Genomic DNA, 14,889 nt, shown 5'->3' with positions numbered 1-14,889 from the left:
ACTCAGTGGTGCTCATGAAATGGTGAGGATACCCTGTACATTGAGAATGGAGCCCTTTGGTAAGAACTACAGAAGGAAAATGTGAAGTGTGATGTGTAATGTGAACTAAAGACAGAGTGGTGGGAGTTCAGACTGTTGAGGCTGACAAGGCTGACAAAGTACTCCGTAAGGACTGTCAGACATAATAAGGGAAATTATTGTTAAAAGTACAGGTGCTTCAATGCACAAAAAAGAAAGTAGGAAAGCAAGAATTTATGGCAAATTGATCTGGAAAGGAGATGAGGATACACAGAAGAAAGAGAGAAGGAAGTGTAAAATAGTGTTGCAAGACCTTTGAGATAAAGATGTGATTTAAAGTGTAAAGTGAACGGATAATTAGAATGAAAGCTAGGTTTCCACATAGTAAGTCCAGAATTTACTGTCCTTACAAAAGAATGATTTGGGTTGTAATGCCTTTTCAATCAATTTCTGTCCTTGCAAAACATTTGTGTATTGTTACACAGCGTAGTTAAAAAGTTGACCTGTATTCTTACAGGAGAAAGTACTTGTTGAAATTAGAAAAAAAAGATGTCCAGCAATGATGCTAGTTGAGTCTGTAGTTGTTAATTTTATGTTTCTTATTTGTTATGTTTGTGTCTGTACTTAGTCCTCTGATGGCACTAATGTTGTCAGGCATCCCATCTCAGCTATTTGGTACATATTGTGTATTGTGCTGGCATGAGAGAACATGATTAGTGATTCACTGGAATGTAAACAATGCAAACAGTGAGATGGAGTCCTATTATAGCACACAGCAAGGGGAGGTATGACATTAAATTACACTTTTAGTTAATGATGTTAATAAACAGTAATGTGTCATAAATGTCAAAACGTGTCAATGCTACATTCTCCTCCTCCCTCCTTTTTTTGTGTCTTTGTCCTGCAGCTGCACAAGATCAGCATGGATGTGTGTGTGTGTGTGTGTGTGTGTGTGTGTGTGTGTGTTTGGATTGATATGAAAGTGTGAAAAAGATTCCTAAATGTTTGCGAATCGTGTAACTGATGTGGGTCTTATGTACCAGCCCAATATTCACTTAGTCAGATGTGGGGAAACCACCAAAAAATTGGTCAGGCTGGCAGGCACACACCCCCTCATTGTGAATCTGCTGGGCAGATCTGATCTAGGGCCAGTCCTGGAAGTGGCACTTAAACATGCACAGCTATCTGGGTTGATATTTGTCAGTGCTACTTTCCATCTGAGGAAATTGTCAGCAGGTTGTTCCAGTGGATAGCTTTCTTGGGATCATTTGCATCAGGGACAAGAGATTGTGGTAGACCTCACACAGTTTGGATATCCTATCTGGAGGAGCAAATGATGCCACTAGTAGATGATTATCCCAAAGCAAGTCTGAGGATTGGAGCTGCTAAAGGCATAAACCACACTCCAGCATGATCATATCTGTGTGAGCAATGCTTACAATGTCTACAAGTTCTCAGGTCATAAGATGACCTTATCTTGTTACTGAAACAAATAATGGAAACTCCAGGTTGGAATATCAATAATGTAAGGAAAAGATAATTGTTACAGTAAAGAGGATACATTAAAACACACGTGTGCGCGTGCACGCACAAGGGAGGGGGGGGGGGGGAAGAAAGAGAGAGAGAGAGAGAGAGAGAGAGAGAGAGAGAGAGAGAGAGAGTCGTGGTGTTTTTTTGCTGTGGATGAAAGCTAATGTGTAAGTGTCTTTTAGGCGTACCTGCAACCTAAAGTGTCGTCTTTACCGTAAGTAGAAATCTGCCTTTTTCTTACATTGTTGATATCTTGTTACTGGTTTGCAAATGGATTGTAAGGCAGGGTGTTGAAGATCTGCAGTTCAGTGTACATTTTAATTACTGATAAAGTGACATTCACTTACAGTGGGATGGTGAATTACGACAATAACTACAGTACATGTGGGCACATCCTTGAGCAATTGTGGAAATAAGGCATTGGGTTCATTTCATTTCAGTGTGTGGGCATGAATTGTGGGACTAGCAGGACCAGGCAACGTAGTTGTGGCAAATTACCCACAGTATTGGAGAATGTAATCTTATATGAGGGACATAGCATAAATAATGCACAGGTTGGTATTATTGTGGATTGTTTGGCGCAACAACAATGACAGTTACATCAGATGTAATTGGGAGTTCGAAGAAGAAGCACTTGGGACTCATCTGACCAGGCCATAATTCTCCAGTCATATGGTCACAAGCACAGGAGAGGGGCTGCCGATGATGTCATGCTAGTAGCAAAGGCACTCGCATAAGTCATCTCCTGCCATAGCCCAGTAATGCCAAATTTTGCCGCATTGTCGTAACAGATACAGTACGTGGTCAAAAGTAACCAGACTCCCCCCAAAACATAAATTTATCATATAAGGTGCATTGTGCTGCCACTTACTGCCAGGCACTCCATATCAGCGACCTCAGTAGTCATTAGACATTGTGAGAGAGCAGAATGGTGCACTCTGCGGAACTCGCCGACTTCAAATGTGGTCAACTGATTGGGTGTCACTTGTGTCATACGTCTGTACACGAGATTTCCACACTCCTAATCATCCCTAGGTCCACTGTTTTTGATGAGATAGTGAAGTGGAAACGTGAAGGGACATGTATAGCACAAAAGTGTACAGGCTGACCTCTTCTGTTGACTGACAGACTGCCGACAGTTGAAGAGGGTCGTAATGTGTAATAGGCAGACATCTATCCAGACCATTACATAGGAATTCCAAACTGCATCAGGATCTACTGCAAGTACTATGACAGTTAGGCAGGATGTGAAAAAACTTGAATTTCATGGTTGAGCGGCTGCTGAAAAGCCATACATCTTGCCGGTAAAAATCCAAACAATGCCTTGCTTGGTGTAAGGTGCGTAAACATTGGATGATCGAACAGTGGAAAAACGTTGTGTGGAGGGACAAATCACGGTACACAATGTGGCAATTAAAAAAAGGCACGAGGGTGATTTGAACACGGTTCTCACGGTTCTTCTGCTTGGCAATCCAACACAGTGACCACATAACAACTCCGTAGTTCTTGTAATACACTTGATGTTGCACAGCTTATGCTAGGCCTGTTAACTGTTTCTGTTTTGCTGCTTTTTTCACAGTTCAGTACACATTCTTCTTTTCAAGCTTGACCTGTGTTCAGATTTTGATGGGCTATCACTGGGCCATTTTACCATTAAATCTGAGGGTGCTGCGATGGGAGTTTCCCCGGTGAGCATAAACGACAGCTCCTTCAATGCACTGCCCTTTCGTACCTTGTGTACATGATACTACTGCTATCTGTATATATGTATACCACTATACACAATTTTTTGTCAAGCCATTTTCCATTAGTTCTATCACAACTCCACACAGTAACAACCTAATAAAATATATTAACCAAAATTCAACAGTGACTGCTTAAATTGCAGGATCATCTTGCTGACAACTGGTTTGTCTGCACAAATGTACATGGGTTGATTACCTGCTGGAAATGTTGTCGTTTTACAAATATTCAATTTACACATGCTGTCTTCAGAATAAATTTTTCATCCGACAGTGCATTACTTAATACCAATAAAGTTACTCCAGTTAATACAATCGACTCCCATTTATTCAAATTTGCTATTAGGTTAGTATATTCAAGGGATATTAGAACAGTAACAAGAATTTACCAGTGAATCACAGTTTCATTAAAAGACGTGATAGGAAAGTCCTTTATGGAATATAAATAATTTAAGGAGTAAAGGCATCATGAGTTGTTACTGTTACTTCTTAGATATTATTGCTCAAAAGAGACTATTTTTTTCTTTTGTTTCTACATGAAGTTACTGCTATGAGTATGGAACATCACGTATCACTAAAGTGTGTTCAATGTGTGCACAAAGTTACTAGTAAATTATTGTGACTAGTTTTTTGTTATTATTCTGGTTGTAACATGTAAACTTTGATGGTCAGAAATATCAGAATTAATAAAATGTTCTGGGCTGTAATGTTGTGGTCAACTTAATTTCATGTTTAAACACAATGTTTGCCTCCATCTGTGGAGGACATTCAAGGGGGCTTGTAGCTTCTTTGACTGTCCGATTCATATGCTGCCTAGCTACTGTCCACACAACCAACAACAAAAGTGAGGCATCATAAAAACATTGGCAGATAGAGCAAGGAACGTCTGGGAACCAGAGCTGCTTGACACGGAATTAAAACATCTCACCAATGCATTGCTGAAGAACGGGCTAATCATCCGTTGAGGTAAAAAATGGGTGAAGAGGGCCACGCAAAAATTGAAGCAATGCACAAGCACTTGTGGAGTCCAAAGTTGTCCTGCCTTTCGTTAAGGATGTTACTGACTGTATAGGAGAAATCTTGAAAAAAGTGATCATAGCGGTAACCTACAAATCCGTGTGGAAGATATGGTATCACCTAAAATTGTTCAAGGGTGATCACAAACTGCTGGAAAACCAGGAATTTATAGGATACTGTGTAGTTGTGGGGAGGCGTACACGGTGTCTTCAAAAAGAACCATCAAAAAGCATCTAGAAGAGGACAAAGGCAATGGTAGAAGTGGGAGAGTGTGTAATGTCTCTTGCAGCGGTCTCTCCGCGATATTTTCAGAAATTATAGAAATTATATATCTCAGTACATATCTCAAAATATCTCTTCTTATCTTACCGATTCCTAAACTTTAATATACGATGATTATCAATGCAAAGTAGTTTCAAGCCCTATTATTTCTTGGAGCGTCCATTTACTCCACGGAATAGCTTCTCTGCTATCTATGTTTTCTCTTAGGAAAAGAATGATTGAGAGCTTGCTGATTAGCTGTGAAAGAACGAGGATGTATATGTATGTATTGCTGAGCTAGTCGCCATCTTGATGAGATTCTGTATGAGAAGGAATTTAATACATGAACTAAATAAAAGTGTGTTCGCGTATTATTTAACTGATTATTTTTGACAGTGTCTGCTTACTACCCTGTGTTGCACGGGATCAGTGGGGAACGTCTGATTTACACTGGATCAACCTGCTGTTTTGTATGCTCAAGATATCCAGTTTATTACTTCAAAATAGACTAACACGGTCTTACCAGCAGATCTCTGGTCTTCCCCATGTGATCACCGAAAGTTAATAATTATTACAAATGTTTTCAGGAGATCGACTGACAATTTTCGTCGCACCGAGACTTCGAAATTGCTTCACTGCTCCGTAAAGTCGGCCGGGGAATACAAATGGGGCAAACCTGTTTTAAACGAAATTAATTCCATGGCAATGTTGAGATATAATGAGGGCGAATTAATGACAGATGAATTGACGAGAGACTTAGAGGCCTGTGTAGTCGAAGATAAAAGAGTTCCTGTGTCTGAGATCATCACAGAAGTGGGAGGAATTTTAACCAATGTTGCATTGGACACAGCTTCATCTACAGACGTGGTATCCGGAACTTTGTTTCACAGAATTAGTAAAATTAAGAAAATCCCTGTTCTACCAGTACAAAATTGCCGAGTTATAGGTGCAGTGGGAGCAAAATCCCGGAACGTCAAGATACAAACGCTTATAGAGATAAAATTGGGAAATGTAGCTAAACAATGCACATTCCTTGTAGTGGAAAAGTTGTTAGTAGATTGTATTCTCGGCATTGGAGCTTTGCAAGCCTGCAATTGCAAGTTGGACTTGGTAGAAGGAAAGGTGCATTTTAAAATTGAAGATCAATTTGTTACACTGATCTTACTGAGAAAGGAGGCAGTGTATGAGCGATATTTCCGTGGTGCTGCTGTGCAGTTGATTTGTGCTGAAAATAATAATATGTACCGACTACCAATCAAGTCAATTCAAGTAGAGGATTTCAGACAAACAGTCGAACAGAAAGTTGCTGAGTCAGATTGCCTAATGGATAGTCAGAGGGAACAATTATTCAATATATTAACAGAATATGAGTCAGTATTCGAAGAAAAGCCCAGAATTATTAGAGGATATGTTTGTACATTACAGATTAAGCCCCATAAGACATTTTGCCGCACACACTACCCCATTCCCTTGTGATTAAAACAACCAGTTCAGGAAGAGATACAAAAAATGTTAAACTGGAATCTTATTGAACCGTCGAACAGCCCATATTGTTCTCCGTTGCTTGTTGTATCAAAGCCAGGAGGAAAAGTTCGATTGGTATTAGATGCAAGGGAAATTAACAAAATTATAGTACCTGTGCGCACACATCCGGAGAACATCAATGAGTTAATACAGAAATTTCAAGATGTATCCTATTGAACCAGTATTGATTTGAGAAGTTCATTCTGGCAAGTCCAGTTAGACGAGGACTCAAGAAAATATACTGCTTTTATATATGAAGCGAGAAGCTATCAGTTCAAGGTCGTTCCATTTGGTCTCAATATCAGCTCTGGAGTTTTTATTTCTGCATTGGACTATGCCCTTGGACCAGAACTACGTAGTCAGATAACAATTTTTGTGGACGATCTATTAATTGCCTCTAAAACTTGGGAGGTACATGTACAACTTATTATGAGGATTTTTGCTGTGTTCAAACAAACTGGCATAATTGCAAATCTAAAAAAATCCCAATTTTCTCTACAGAGAATTAAATTCATAGCACATATGATTAATGCAAAAGACATTCTTCCAACAGAAGCGAAGATTAGTGCGGTAAAAAATTTTCCAACTCCAAGAAACAGAAGACAACTGAAAGGCTGTATAGGCTTGGCTTCATTTTTTTGTCGATTTATTAAAACTCAAGCAATGAACTCTGAAGCACTAAACCGGCTCCTGAGGAAAGATGTACCATGGCAATGGTTTAATAATTGTGAAAAGGTTTTTTGTGAAATTAAGGATCAACTGATAAATGCTCCGTCATTATACCACCTTGATATGAATGTCGGATTCTGTTTAGCCACTGATTCATCAGATGTGGGATTAGGATATTGTTTATTTCAAATTAGGTACATCGATGGTGTAAAAACCTTTTGTACAATTGCATTTGCTAGCAGAGTTTTATCCACCTGTGAAAGAGCATATACCACTACGGAATTGGAAGCTTTAGCAGTTATTTGGTCTTTGAAAAGGTTTAATTATTATGTATATGGCTCAAGGATAATCGTTTATTGTGACCACCAATCACTAGCTTTTTTACAAACTTGTAAGTTGCTGCATCCTCGCTTGTCAAGGTGGATGCTGGCGCTGCAAGAATATCAGTTTCAAATTATTCAGGTAGCCGGAAAAGAAAATATTATAGCTGACGCGTTGTCAAGATCTCCAGAAGGAATAACAACTGAAATGGATGTAAATAATAAGGCAGAATTTCCAGTGCTGATTCTTCAAGAAAACAATTACAAGTTATATTATATTCATTTATGTAAGACAATGGCTCAGCTTCAGAAGAATGGTCGGCGATGGAATGCTATAATACGACAGTTCAATCAACAATATCCTATGGTCGATTTGGAATACTACCGGCTTGTGAATAATATTTTATTTTTTAAATCTGGGAAGGCTGAGAATCCAAAGTGGTGTGTCTGCATATCCGAAGAATATGAAGAACGATTAATTTGGTTTACACATTTGACCTGGGGTCATGTTGGTGTTGTAAAGTGTGCTAATAAGATTAAATATTATTGTTACTTCCCAAATATAAGGCAAAAAGTGCACAAAATCATACAGAAATGTGTTCTCTGTCAAAAGGCTAAGCCGGACAACAAGGGAAATAAAATTGCGCTTCACTCAATAATACCTGAAGCACCAAGATCACTTATATCGTGTGATATTTGTGGACCACTTCCTAGAGCCAGAGGTGGTGTTAAGTACATTATTGGATTCTGTGATGTGTTTACAAAATATGTTAAACTATATCCTATAAAATCAGCAACTGCAAGAGCTGCCGCAGTAATGTTTGTAAATGACTACATTCCTCATGCAGGGATTCCAAAATCTATAATCTCTGACAATGCAAAGATATTTACTGGATATTTATGGAGAAAATTAGTATCACAACTAGGAATAAAACAGATATTTACATCTTGCTACCATCCACAAGGGAATTTAATTGAACGGGTTTTCCGAGAACTAAACAGATTCATGAGAACGTACTGTCATGATAAGCAAACTACCTGGATAAACTATTTGACCGAGTTTGAGCAGATTTATAATAATTTACCACAGTTCTACAAACTTTACCCCGAATGAACTGATGTTCAGAGATAACTAAAGAAACTTTTGGGTAGATAACTTGCCTAAACTCGAGGACACCAAAATGTCATGGGAAGAAAAAATTCGCAATGCTCTCATTAATATTATGGAGAAAGCAAGACAACGAAAGGAAATCCATGATAGAAACATCAAACGGATTCAGACTTTCAATATCGGACAGAAAATTCTTTTAGTAAGACACATCAAGTCATCAAGGTTGAAGAAGACCATCAGAAAGTAGAATCTAATTTATACTGGTCCATACATAATAGTTGATATACCGAATCCTGGTGCATATTTATTAGCATATCTGGATTCTGGAAGAATAAAAGTATTATTTCCTCATGCAGACCTGAAGAGGTACTTTTAAGGCAAGTGTGTCAAATTAAATGAAAAGTCTGTATGAAGTATTTGGGCGTAAAAAAAAAAGTAAATAATTAAAACCAGGATTAGAACCTTTCGGCTTACTCAAGAAGATGGATGAAATTTTCCATGTTTCCAAAAATTGTTTTCCGATCTGGAGTTGTGATATTGTGCAACTACAGTATTGATTAAGACACCTAGGTGTGGAAAGTATAAGACGAATGGATTTTCCCATTCCTCAGATGGAAGATTGGATGGATCAGATCCATATTTGAGTTCAAAATGAATCTGGAGAAATTTGACTAACCCTTCTCTTCCAGGAACTTTTAATAGTTGACCATTCCTTAGACGAATTTAGATTGTTTCATGCCACAATCCTGAGTACCTGTTCCTGAGGTTCCTTCTGGTCTCTCAAATCCGTTACGTCTCCTGTCCGGTACGCCAATGCAACGCCTGTCCTCTGTGCTGTGTCCCATGTTCCTGTTCAATCAGTTTCACCGCAGTTCAGCAAGACATCGATGAAGACAATTTTTCAGAAGATTGTAAAAATTTGCATGTGTAAAGATTTTTTTGCTATGAGGCAAATTTTATCTTTCCTATGAATTCTAGAATATCTCTCAAATTTTTAAATTATTCTGTCTTTCCTATCATCTGTGATACCTAGTTGGGGTCTAAGCCTCCAGATTTTCTGGGGTTTCCCTGTGAAGGCCAGTTCCTGAATAGGTAGACCTGATTAACAACTATACAAGTCCATCTTCCCTGGTTGTGTACGTGGGATGCGAGTATGCCCCAGTACACGTGAAAGCAACAACTAGGTATCTAGGTAACGAAGATTGGTGTTACCTATACCAAATGATTGGTGTTACCTATACCAAATCTCTTTCAGTTCTTGTAATCAAAAAATCTTACTAACTTCTTAAAATTTATAGGAATGTATGTTCCACAAATTCTAACGAGTTAGCTAAGCCAATAGTTAGCTAAGCCAATAGTTAGCTAAGCCAATAGTTAGCTAAGCCAATAGTTAGCTAAGCCAATAGTTAGCTAAGCCAATAGTTAGCTAAGCCAATAGTTAGCTAAGCCAATAGTTAGCTAAGACAATAGTTAGCTAAGACAATAGTTAGCTAAGACAATAGTTAGCTAAGACAATAGTTAGCTAAGACAATAGTTAGCTAAGACAATAGTTAGCTAAGACAATAGTTAGCTGAGACAATAGTTAGCTGAGACAATAGTTAGCTGAGACAATAGTTAGCTGAGACAATAGTTAGCTGAGACAATAGTTAGCTGAGACAATAGTTAGCTGAGACAATAGTTAGCTGAGACAATAGTTAGCTGAGACAATAGTTAGCTGAGACAATAGTTAGCTGAGACAATAGTTAGCTGAGACAATAGTTAGCTGAGACAATAGTTAGCTGAGACAATAGTTAGCTGAGACAATAGTTAGCTGAGACAATAGTTAGCTGAGACAATAGTTAGCTGAGACAATAGTTAGCTGAGACAATAGTTAGCTGAGACAATAGTTAGCTGAGACAATAGTTAGCTGAGACAATAGTTAGCTGAGACAATAGTTAGCTGAGACAATAGTTAGCTGAGACAATAGTTAGCTGAGACAATAGTTAGCTGAGACAATAGTTAGCTGAGACAATAGTTAGCTGAGACAATAGTTAGCTAAGACAATAGTTAGCTAAGACAATAGTTAGCTCGCAAAGTGGATACATATCAACTTTGCTCGCTGCGAGGGGCGATGTAATGTCTCTTGCAGCGGTTTCTACGCGATATTTTCAGAAATTTTATAAATTATATAACTCGGTACATATCTCGAAATATCTCTTCTTATCTTATTGATTCCTAAACTTTAATATAAGATGATTATCAATGCAAAGTAGTTTCAAGCCCTATTATTCCTTGGAGCATCCATTTACTCCACAGAATAGCTTCTCTGCTATCTATGTTTTCTCTTATGAATAGAATGAAGGATCTTGCCGATTAGCCGTGAAAGGAGGAGGATGTATATGTATGTATTGTTGAGCTAGTCGCCATCTTGATGAGATTCTGTAGGAGAAGGAATTTAATACATGAACCAAACTAAAGTAAGTGTGTTCGCGTATTATTTAATTGATTATTATTGACAGTGTCTGCTTACTACGCTGTGTTGCATGGGATCAGTGGGGAACGTCTGATTTACACTGGACGAACCTGCCGTTTTGTATGCTCAAGATATCCAGTTACTTCAAATAAATAGGCTAACGCGGTCTTACCAGCAGATCTCCGGTCTTCCCCATGTGATCACTGAAAGTTAATAATTATTAAAAATGTTTTCAGGAGATCGACTGACAATTTTCGTCGCACCGAGACTTCGAAATTGCTTCACTGCCTTATGGAATTGAAGTTAAGCTCAATTTAAACAGGATAGAACAGTATTGAACTGTGTGAATGTGATAAGCCTGCTTTGTGAATGAAAATTCCCTTAATATACGCATGTTTTTTTTACTATCCTCATCAGTGAAGCTAAATCAGGCCGGTGTGAGAGAGGTTTTTTAAATTAGGAAAGATCCCACAAAAAAAAAAAAAAAAAAAAAAAAATTAAAAGTGACGGATCGGCTGTAGCAGAACATGCTTTGTAGCCAGGAGACCACCACATTCATTTTGATAGGACTCGAGTACTGGCAGCCACTAGCAGATACCATGAGAGGCTGTACCGAGAAGACATAGAGATTGTAAAACACCCTTGTAAATGCAATAGCGAGGAGGAGGGCATGAAATTGAATTACTTTTGGATCCTGGTGCTAAAGATAATGTGTACCAGTCTTCCACCATGGGGTGGCGACAACAGCAGGTGATGGCAGTTGACAAAGGCCAGTTGTGCATGGGTACGTAAAACGTGACCTCACACTACTGTACAGGAGCGCACACAAACAAAATTTTCCTGTAGTCATTAGCGACCCAGTATGTGAATCAGACTCTCAAAGATGCTACAATCCCTCTTAAAAATGTCCTCCGCAGATGGAAATGAAACATTGATTTTTCAACTTTAAGGGTTTGTTTGTTAACTGATATTTTTTATTGAAGGTGATATAATGTAAGGAACAGATTTTGTAGACAAATAACTTTAATTCCTGTAAGACATCCTAAAAGTTCATGTTGGGGCTTCAGATGCATAAATATCTGGATGCACACAAAGTAAAGTAAATAATATGCCCAAGAAAAGTAATGGTAAAATAAAAACTGCCCTAATTTTGTTGTGCCAAGTCATTCATATTTTTACCAGCTGCAGACTTTAAATGTCAGATTTCAGGCTACAGTTAAAATCTTAAGAAACAAAGAACATCTCTCCCTTACACGTATAAATATTTGGCAATGTTCAGCCATGTATGTGCTTATTTTTCTCCTTAGTTTGCCATTTAAATAAATATTTCATGACAGTGAATTTAATAGTAATAGAAATAAAGATAAATTTAAAAAAAAAATGGGGTGTATATGCTCTCTCTTTCTCTCACGCGCTTTACCAAGGTGGTATTGGTTGTTCTGGAGCTGCTGCTGCTGAACTGACCAAACACAAATGGTGTATTATTTCTTCATCCATAGGGCTTCTATGAATTAAGGCAGACAGGAGCAGACTATAGCAAGTATGAGGCGTATTTTTTAAGTAAGGTCCATTTTGCTGTTGACACTAGTAGTTTGCATACATACCGCAATGAGCGCATGCATCGTGTACCGGCATGCCTCAGGAACAACTGTGCTCAGTTTCAGCTCTGTAGCTAACCTGTACAGTTCTTTTCTGTGCTTTCAAAATTTTTAAGACTATCAACTCGCCTGCTGCCAGTGAGGTTCACTCAGTGATTTGGTTTTTGTCAGCAAGGAACCTGTCTGCTGCAGAAATTCATTGACAGATTTGCAAAGTGTAAGATGATACTTTTAGGAGTGAAAGCAAAGTGTGTAAGTGTATAAGTGGGTACGAGAATTCAAAGATTGGCGTGACAAGGTCCATGAAGAGGACCACTCCCGTCACCCTTCTTTGATTACAGACGATTTTGTGGCTTCATTAGAAGCCAGGATGTATGAGAACAGGCGCTTCACAATAACAGGTCTCTCAAATGAATTTCCCGACGTGTTAAGATCAGTGCTTTACAATATTGTTTCTGAACACCGAAAGTTTAGGAAACTGTGCTCCCGTTGGGTCCCGAAACTCCTAACAGAGGACCACAAAAACCAAAGATTTGAGTGTGCGTTGGAGTTAAGACTCGTTATCATGAAGAAGTTGACGGCTTCAAAATCATGGCATCGGTGTTTTGGGATAGGCATGGTGTTTTGTTGGTCAACTTCATGCAACGAGGAACTACTATCAATGCAGAAGCATACTGTTAAACCCTGAGAAAGTTATGCAGAGCGATTCAAAACAAAAGATGCGGCATGCTGACAAAGAGAATTGTCCTCCATGACAATACAAGACCTCACATTGCAGGTCAGACCCACGATTTGTTGGACAGTTTTTGCTGGGAAGTTTTAGACCACCCACCCTTCAGTCCTGACCTTGCGCCGATCGATTACCACAGTTACAATGATGATGATGACGTGAAAATGGCAGTGAACTCTTGGTTATCGGAGCAGGTGGCAAGTTTTTATGAAGAGGGTATTTTAAAATTGGTTGAAAGGTATGATACGTGTTGGAACAAACTTGGCAACTTTATTGAAAAATAGAGTGAAGTATTTACTTTCTGAAAATAAATTGACTTTTTTGAAATAACGTTTCGTTGAGTACTTATTATGTACAAACGGACATTATTTAAAAATCACCCCAAGTAGTAGAAAATTAAATTTGTAAGAGGCTGGCAACTAAAAAAAGTTTGTAACTACTCAAAATATAAGTAATGATTAGTGAGGGAATGCAATTATAAAACAATTTTTATCTGTGAGCGGTTCAATTTCATAGGAATTTTCTTCAAACTGCAACTGAATTCGTTTGTGACATGCTCATTAGTCAGTGCTGAGAGACAGGAAAACTGGAAAAGGAAAATCCAGTACTGCCAATTTTGTCAAAATAGACTTGATTTTCAGGATATGAATCTGTGATAATCAGTTCTCTCTCCTATTGATGTTACATGAAGTTATTAGATTGAGGTGTCAGTTTCTGAACATCTCAGCAGTTAAGATTTCCATCTCATTTGTTTAGACGAAGCAGGAATTCCCAAAGTGCCGAAGGCTCACAATTTTGGTACCAATTACAGCAGAGCTCATTTTTTTCGGGAACGGGAGACAGATACCAAATATAGTAACATTTCATATTTTGTGCTCTGAAGTGAAAACTATGTACTTCTTTGATTTTGATCCCAATAAAAATTGTGCCCCCCATTTGGATAAACTGAGCCACAGTAGTGTACATCCAATGTTTGCTATTATCACAATATCAAGTTCCATGCTGAAAGTGTTGCTGTGAAACTAACATTAGCACCAGTTGGCCAGATTTTGTGACTAAGGTAGGGACTTACGCTTTGTTGCAGTATGCACAGGACACGCAGCACGAGAAGATCCTACGTGGACTGGCTGTTGGCATCGCACTCACGATGTACGGCCGTCTGGAGGAGGCAGACCCCCTGGCCACGTCCCTGTGCCAGGACAAGGACCCAATCCTGCGCCGCTCCGGCATGTACACAATAGCAATGGCCTACTGCGGTACTGGCAACAACCAAGCCATTCGACGTCTGCTGCATGTTGCTGTGAGTAGCTGCATGCATTTTATGTTACCAGAAGGGTTGGTCTGGCTAGTGTATATATTCAATCCTGTTGCCTGAGATTGTGTTCTGTTGGATAGTTTTCTGTGAAGGATTGTAGTAAAACGGGAAAACCTTGGAAACAATGTGCCCAGTGTTGCAAGTAGTGCAGTATGCTGCAGGTAGATAAATGATAGTCTAGCATTAAATGGGTAAATACCAAATACTCTGTTCCACCAATCTTGACATTTGTAATTGGTAGGGTGTTAGGAATTAGAATATTCATAGAAATTACACTATCGAATAGTCAACTGAATATTAGATGAATTCTCTGGAGGTGTAATTTACCTGCAAGGAGACAACTTGTGGAATATTGGAGAGACTTATTGTGTTGTAAATGAGACTGGTAAGAGAAATATAGTGTAATGGTAAATACATGGAAGTACATTCCCTGGATGGAAAATAGGTCAGATGTTGCACAGACAAACGAAGTTAGAAGGAAGGTAACTGTGAGGAGAAAATCTTGGGTAGCAGGAGAAATACTACAATTGATCGATCAAAGAAGGAAGAACAAAAATGTTCAGGGTGAGGCAGGGATACAGAAATGTGTCACTTATGAATGG

The 14,889-nt window shown here is 38.6% G+C and overlaps 1 protein-coding gene across 2 annotated transcripts in view; it reads left to right on the top strand.

Annotated features, from left to right (window-relative positions):
* The window catches only part of LOC126161354 (26S proteasome non-ATPase regulatory subunit 1), a 386,202-nt gene that overhangs the window by 69,720 nt on the left and 301,593 nt on the right, over positions 1-14,889 (top strand). For both annotated transcript variants that reach the window (XM_049917122.1, XM_049917121.1), the window contains exon 10: positions 14,057-14,272. In XM_049917122.1, coding sequence (XP_049773079.1) covers positions 14,057-14,272 — 216 coding nt within the window. The remainder of the gene's footprint in view (positions 1-14,056; positions 14,273-14,889) is intronic.

The sequence above is a fragment of the Schistocerca cancellata genome, chromosome 2 (genome assembly GCF_023864275.1).
Source record: "Schistocerca cancellata isolate TAMUIC-IGC-003103 chromosome 2, iqSchCanc2.1, whole genome shotgun sequence".
Lineage (NCBI taxonomy): Eukaryota > Metazoa > Arthropoda > Insecta > Orthoptera > Acrididae > Schistocerca > Schistocerca cancellata.
Note: the sequence above shows the minus strand (reverse complement) of the source record. Positions and strands in the feature narration are given on the sequence as shown.